This window comes from Parasteatoda tepidariorum, chromosome 2 (assembly GCF_043381705.1).
Source record: "Parasteatoda tepidariorum isolate YZ-2023 chromosome 2, CAS_Ptep_4.0, whole genome shotgun sequence".
Classification (NCBI taxonomy): domain Eukaryota; kingdom Metazoa; phylum Arthropoda; class Arachnida; order Araneae; family Theridiidae; genus Parasteatoda; species Parasteatoda tepidariorum.
In genome coordinates, this window is record NC_092205.1 from 101,850,744 (window position 1) to 101,858,465 (window position 7,722).

General features: G+C 29.6%; 1 protein-coding gene across 1 annotated transcript; it reads right to left on the reverse strand.

Moving 5' to 3' along the window:
• Positions 1-2,430: 2,430 nt before the first annotated feature.
• LOC107440162 (zinc finger protein 83-like) lies at positions 2,431-7,225 on the reverse strand. The gene is made up of 2 exons (XM_016053002.3): positions 5,376-7,225; positions 2,431-3,681 (listed from the first exon to the last, which is right to left on the reverse strand). Exon 1 carries the CDS (start codon positions 6,686-6,688, stop codon positions 5,687-5,689), a length of 1,002 nt encoding a protein of 333 aa, XP_015908488.2. The 5' UTR covers positions 6,689-7,225; the 3' UTR covers positions 2,431-3,681; positions 5,376-5,686.
• Between the last annotated feature and the right edge of the window lie 497 nt (positions 7,226-7,722).

Below are 7,722 nucleotides of genomic sequence, written 5' to 3' on the forward strand. Positions count from 1 at the left end.
AAAAAAGAAGAAAAAATGCGAAACGAAACTGAAATGTCTAGACTTTAACTGCCTTTATTTTCCTTTTAAAAATTTCAAGCACAATGCCGGAAAAATATGTACATAGTGGTTTCCATTTTCGCTAACTACTAAAATATTAATTATTAACAATATTATTACAGAAGGTTTTTCTTGAATTATCACTAATAATCACCCTAGCTGAGAATTTATTAAAGATAATAAAATTAATTCTATTGCGACTTTTGATTTCCAGGATCTTTTCAGTAGCATTCCCCTTTCTAAACTAAAAGATGTCTTTTTGAACTATTACTATTATTTTAAAAATATCCTTAATTGCAATTTTGAATATTGGGAAATTCTAATTAATTTTTGTCTTTTTAATAACTACCTTTACAATGGAAAAGAATTTTTATTCAAATTGATGGAATACCACAAGGATCTAATTTTTCATCTCTCTTAGCTAACTTATTTTCGCAATATAATTATAAAAAAAAATCATGCTCTCAATATTGAATATGTTTTTAGACTTATTCATGATTTAACTATCTTTAATTTTCAAGGTTATACAATTTTTTAAAATAATATTTACCCCGTAATCTTATTTCGTAATCATGATGATAATATTAATTTTAATTTTTTAGATTTGGGCATTAAAAAAGAAGAAAATATCTGCTTTTGTGATTTAAACGATAAAAAAAATTATTTAAATTTTAATATAAATTAACTAATTACTTAGAATACGAATGTTTCTAAACATATCTATTTAAATACCATTTTTAATCAAATGAATAGAATTAAAAGAACATGTAGTAATGTTTATTTATGCACAAAAAAATGTGATAAAAAAACAATGGATACCCAACTAAAGTATAAATTTCTATGTGAAATCATTGAGTTAATTGTATGTTATAAATAAGTTTATTAAAAACTTCTTGGTTAATTTATATAATTTTTACTGTGTGCAAATCTATTTCAGGCAATTTCGTGGCTAAAAATATCTGCAAAACGGCAATTCATGTTTCTTTCTCTCTTTTTTTCCTTCTTAAATAAAAGTTATTTTTGTAAAATTATTAAAATTGCGTAATTAAATATCACCTTGCGCACATCCATTTTTGAGCCAATCGTTGGTAAGTAACAAATCAAACACACTTCAGTACTGATGTAAGAACGAGCTTTAAAATGAAATTCCTCTATTTAAGCTTCTGTTTTCATATTTTGTAATCTGACAATTTTACTACGGAAATATTTTAAATCATTCTTGAAAATTTTCCCTTACATGTAAGTTTATATGAATTAACTACTCGCTCTCTGTAGATTTTGTTTTGTGTTCTGTTCAGTTTTTCCTTTACATTTTATTTTCTGTTTTTTACGTGAATTTTACTACTTAATGTGTTCTGTTTTGTTCCAAAATATTTTTTTGAGTGCTCCTCACACTATTGTATTGATATATTTTGCTTTGGCTATATTGATACAATATTAGAAAGCACTCCTTTCTACGAATATAATCGTGTAAGCTGATAAAGATATTATATCCTTTTTCCCCAAATTTTTTATAAAGAAAACTTTTTATTGAACTTTATTTAAATTTTTTTATTTTATTTTAATAATTTTCTTCTTGTTTTTTCATTATTTCATGTTGTTTTCTCTTTATATATATATATATAAAGAGAGAGCGGCGATAGGAGGATTGCCATAGGGGCAATTTTCTCTAGATATGCCTCTGGGGCTGGGCAGTATCGGAATTTCGATATTGTGGTATATTGTTTGCCTCATATCACAATATAAAGTGGCAAAATTGTTATGTACTATATTATAAATGCTATTTGCAAATATGTATATATATTATGTATGGATGCAAATAAAAATTAATGTGTTTAAAGAACATCATTTAACCCCTTAACGATTGGTTAATTTTCAAGAAAACGGTCATAAAAGTGCCTATTCTTTTGGCTTTTGTATTGGCGATTGCAACACTCGAGTACGCCATCTGAGGAGAGATCGGTTTCATGCCTTTGCCCGTTCTCCCTTTCCTCTCCTCTTCTTTTCAGTTGTATAGGAATGTACTACGATGTTTTCCCTTTTATTTAATTAAAATATTTTTTAAAATTTCCGTGATGATTTTCTTTAGAGCTATGTTTAATGTAGTTTTCAGATCTATATAGTTTTCCAACTTAAAAGATTTTAATCTATATGAAAATCAAGAGAGAAACTTCCTCTATGACTCTCCACACGCTAATAGGGAAAGCATACGATGTACTGCCATAGGTAGAGAGTTCTGCTCTACGCCACCTGCAGCCCATTTCGATCACCAATTACGTATTTGATTAGTGCCGCACCCAGTTTAAAATAAACTATCTACAAATACCATAAAAATATCCTGGTACTGCCATCAGGTGGATAAAATGAGAAATAAAATATTTTCCGGGCAAAAGAAATGAATTAGTTTTATTCTTATTGGCGCGTTACTACTGAACACTCCAGATGAACTGAACACTCCATTGATGTCAGATCCTTCAAGCATTAAATGTTTTCTAGAGGGATAATCCAGCAAAACTTTGCAGAGAGGAAGCTGGTTGGACAAAAACCGCCTGCAAAGTTTTGTTGTACTCCACCAACATGTCGGACATGCACTCGGTAAGCTTTCAATAGTCATACTCAATTGCTTTTCAGCTGTCTGTAAATCTCTTTTCTTCTTCCATGAATGAGAAATGGTGTTTTGTAGCTTTTTCAAGCAAGAAATTGCTCTCTTCAGGGAAGACTGTTGTAGAGAATGGTTGACACCAATGTTTATATAATGGACAAAACATGAAATCTGGTTTATCTTAAGATCTTTGATAGCTTTAACAATGTTAGTGCCATTATCAGATGTTGGGGGCAATGTTTTAACATCAATATTATAATCTTTTAAAGTATTAGCTAGCATTTCAATTAAATTTTCTGATGCATGGTCCTCTATGAAATGCTTGCAGTTCAAACACGCACTTAGAAGCTGCCATTCATTAGTAATATAATGAGCAGTCACTGCTAGAAAAGGAGTATTGATTGTCCAACAGTCAGTAGTGATTTCTATATCAGAACTCTGTATGGAAGATATTTCAGTCTTTATCTTTTCGACCATATCGCTACATAATTACCGGATAACTACAGTTTAAAAGTGTTTTCATCCAGGCAACTTATATTTTTGGTTAAAAATCATCATTTCCACGAACTTTGGATTTTCTACTGTGGCAAATGGCTGCATTGATGTTGCAATAAATTTTGCCACAGCCTCAGTGAAATTTTTTGAGGATTTACTGTCCAGCGGTTGAAAACCTAACACAGTTTTTGGCCGCTTCTTCCCACTTTCATTTGCGTTCTGCTCAGCATTAACTGGAGCTGGAGGATCATCAACATCAATGGCTAGATTAATACTTATTGTCAATGGTTTGCTTGAAGTGTTCAATTCCTTAAATTTTAAAGGATGATGATGCTTTAGATGACTTGTCAGGTTACTTGAACCCCCACTTTTTGATCCAACAGTTTCTGAGCATAATTTTCAAACAATAATATTTCAGTTTAAAATCCGGCCTTATCAACAGCTGGTAAACCAAAATAAATGCAGACAGCGCTTTTAGTGTTGGGCTTTAATACTACCTGGCAATATCCTGCATAATCAGTAAAAGCATCCATAACAGAAATATTCTAAAAAAAATAATAATAAAATCAATATAAATTTTTTTTGACAAAAGTTATCAGTCTTACTTTACAACTCAACTATTAATATGTTGCATAATGTGATAAAATCTTTGTCATTATTTAATGTCATTTTTAAAAATTTTATTTAGTTAATAAAACATAATTTCGGCAAAAGTATGTAAACAGCAATGAAAAGTACATAGAATCAAAAACCTTCCATCATAATATTTTGAAATAAGACTGCATATTTTTTATAAAAAATTTAATACAAAAAAATTTATTCTTTGATTAAAATTGCAGCCTTTACTAGAATATTTCGGGTAAAATAAAAAAAATTTAAAATCCCCAAAATCAAAACAATTGTTTTCAACGGTGCTATTTAAAATACTAAAATATTACCCTTATATATTTTTTAATTAAATTTGAGGAATACGATAAATTTCCACTGAACATCAATGGAAATTCACACTACTTTCTAAAATTCAACAAAGCCATAATAATAATTTTTTTAAAAATTTGCTGAAATTAAAGTAATTTTTTTACTGTAAGCCAGTGTTTCCCAAAGTGTGGTACGCGTACCCCCAGGGGTACGGGAACAGTTTAGCGGGGGTACGCGCTCTTATGCGAAATATCTTGCAACAAAGGAAATTTTCAAAAAATTTTATTTAAAAACAATTCTAGCCACGAAAATTTAAGATTGCGTATTTTTCTATTGGCTATTTTTTTGCAGTTAACAGTTAATAATGAGTGGTGTCAACAGCCAGTTGTGATTTTTAATTTTTGGGCAATTTTTTTATAGAAAAAAATACATTCATTTTTTTATGAGTGGTACACAGCGCTACAAAAAATTTAGAAAGGGTACACAAAAGTCATAAGTTTGGGACACTGCTGTAAGCTATAGTAAATTTAAATATAAAAATATTTTAAAAAGATAACTAACAGAATTCAAGCATTTTTTAATGCAAGTTTTTTTAAAAATTTAAATACAAAAATAATATAATTTTGTTTTAAATAAAATTGCAGCCTTACTAGAATATTTCGATAAAATACAAAAAAAAAAAATTTCAAATCTCTAAAATCAAAACAATTATTTTCAAAGGTGCTACTTAAAATATTTCCTAAATATAATTTTTAATTAAATTTGAGGAATTCAATAAATTTCCACTGAACATCATCGAAGGAAATTCACACTATTTTTCTAAATTCAACAAAGCTGCAGTAATAGTTTTTTTTAAAATTAAAGTAATTTTTTTAATTAAAATTACGGCATTTTCTAGAATTCTTCATAACATAGATAAAAATGAAAAAAAAATATTTCAAATAGCTAAAATCAAAGCAATTTTTTCAAAAGACATTATTTAATATTTAAATTCTAAACTTTTGTCACCAAGACATTTTTTTAAACTTAAAATTGGGGAATTCTATACATTCCGTTCCCACAAATCATTGCTAAAATTCAAGCATTATTTAATATACAAGTATAAAATTTAAAAATTAATAACTTTTTCTCGGAAAAAGGAAACATGGGTGCAATGATCTGTATTTTTAATCAATTTATGACAAAGCTGGGACAATGGGCAACTTTATAAAAATGAAACTAAAGATGACTCATTATCCAGTCTGAGGCATTTTTTAAAAATATTCTCATGTAAACAAAAACCATCAAATTTCACATCATGAATAAGAATAAGATTTCTCACCACTATGAACAAGAAGGGGATTATTAAAATTATTTTTTTGAGCAAATTCTTTAGAACATATATTGCATGAAAAAGGTTTCTCTTCAGTATGCACACAGTAGTGAATCCTCAAACTTTCCTTAGATGAGTAAGTTTTATCACATGCGAAGCATAAATAAGGGTTTGCTCTACTATGAACAAGAAAGTCACGGTCTAAATTGATTTTCCGTGAGAATGTTTCATCACATAAACTGCATGAATACGGCTTTTCTTTACTATGAACAAGTAAATGACTATTTAAATGAGCTTTCTGTGAGAAAGTTTCATTACACTCACTGCATTAATAAGTTTTTTTTTCCATGAACAAGAAAGTGGTTATTTAAACTAGCTTTTTGTGTGAATGTCTTTTCACACACATTGCATGAAAAAGGCTTCTCTCCACTATGAACAAGAAGGTGATTATTTAAATTATTTTTTTGAGCGAATTCTTTAGAACATATATTGCATGAAAAAGGTTTCTCTCCAGTATGAACACGGTAGTGAATCTTCAAACTTTCTTTAGATGAGTAAGTTTTATCACATGCGAAGCATAAATAAGGTTTCACTCCACTATGAACAAGAAAGTGACGGTCTAAATTGATTTTCTGTGAGAATGTTTCATTACATAAACTGCACGAATATGGCTTTTCTTTACTATGAACAAGTAAATGACTATTTAAATGAGCTTTCTGTGAAAAAGTTTCATTACACTCACTGCATGAATAAGGTTTTCTTCCATGAACAAGAAAGTGGTTATTTAAACTAGCTTTCTGTGTGAATGTCTTTTCACACACATTGCATGAAAAAGGCTTCTCTCCACTATGAACAAGAAGGTGATTATTTAAATTATTTTTTTGAGCGAATTCTTTAGAACATATATTGCATGAAAAAGGTTTCTCTCCAGTATGAACACGGTAGTGAATCTTCAAACTTCTTTTAGTTGAGAAAGTTTTATCACATGCGAAGCATACATAAGGTTTCGCTCCACTATGAACAAGAAAGTGCTTTTTTAAATTAGTATTCTGAGAGAAAGTTTTATCACACAAACTGCACGAAAAATGCTTCTCTCCACTATGAACGAGAAAGTGCTTGTTTAAATGAACTTTCTGAGAAAAAGTTTTATCACAACCACTGCACGAATATGGCTTCAATCCACTATGAACGAAAAAGTGATTTATTAAATCTTTCCGAGAGAAATTTTTATCACCCAAGCTGCAAGAATAACGTTTCTTTTCATTTCGAACAGAAAAGTGATCATTTGAAAGAGTTTCTTGTAAGAATGATTTATCACACATAGTAAACAAATAAGGCTCTTTTTATCAAATACAATGAATGAATAGGATTTCTCTTCAGCATAGAGAGTTAATTTTTACTTAAATAACATTTATCTCAAAATTGATTTTTTTAGAATTTAAGGGCTCTTTCCAGCATGAAGACAATTTTACCGAAACTTCTTTCCATCATACAACATATTTCGTTCTTTTTTGTAGAAACAACGTTTTATTTTAGACAATTGCTAAAAAAAGTTCATTATTTAAACTACTTCTTGTAAATGCTTCATTTAAGGAACTACAAAATTAACCACCCTCTTCATTACTACACAAAATATGCTTTTCTAAAGTAGTATTATGAATGACATCGATCAAAACGATATTTACCAACAAGAACGCTGTATGCAACTTATTTTTGTTGTAGGAAGAACATAGAACTGAAGAGCCGTGGGAAAAGTAAGTCGGTTCGAGTATTGGAAGCAAGTAGGGGTTTCGAGTAATGTTCAAGTGATAGCAGGTTCGAGTACTGATCAAATCATAGTGGGTTTCCTTATTGATGAAAAAGGTGGAATTTGATTAGCGATCAAAAGATAGCGGGTTCGATTTTTGATCACATGATAATGGTTTCGAGTGCAGATCCAACGATAGTGGATTCTTATACCCATAATCAGGTGGTGGGTTTGAGTATGGATTTAAAGAGAGTAGATTCGACTACTGATTGAAAGATTTATTGGTTCGAGTACTAATCAAATTATAGCGAATTTTAGTACAATAAAAAGTACAGGGTTCGATCATTGATCAAATGATACTGGGTTTGAAAACCAATAAAAAGAGAGACGGTTCGAGTACCGAGGAATGTGCTCTCGACTTTTGAACCAAATAGAGTCGGTTCGGAATTTTATTAAATGATGGAGGGTTTGAATGCTGATATAAAGATAATTGGTACGAGTAATAATTACATGATAATAGGTTCAAAAAACTTATCCAATGATAGCGGGTGCTAGTACTGATGAAAATTGTGGCTTTGAACATCAATATGTCCTACAATGGACGCGGTT

Bases quoted from the DNA above. Each gene is read 5' to 3' on its own strand.
- LOC107440162 (XM_016053002.3), bottom strand. From the start codon at position 6,688: ATGTGTGATAAATCATTCTTACAAGAAACTCTTTCAAATGATCACTTT.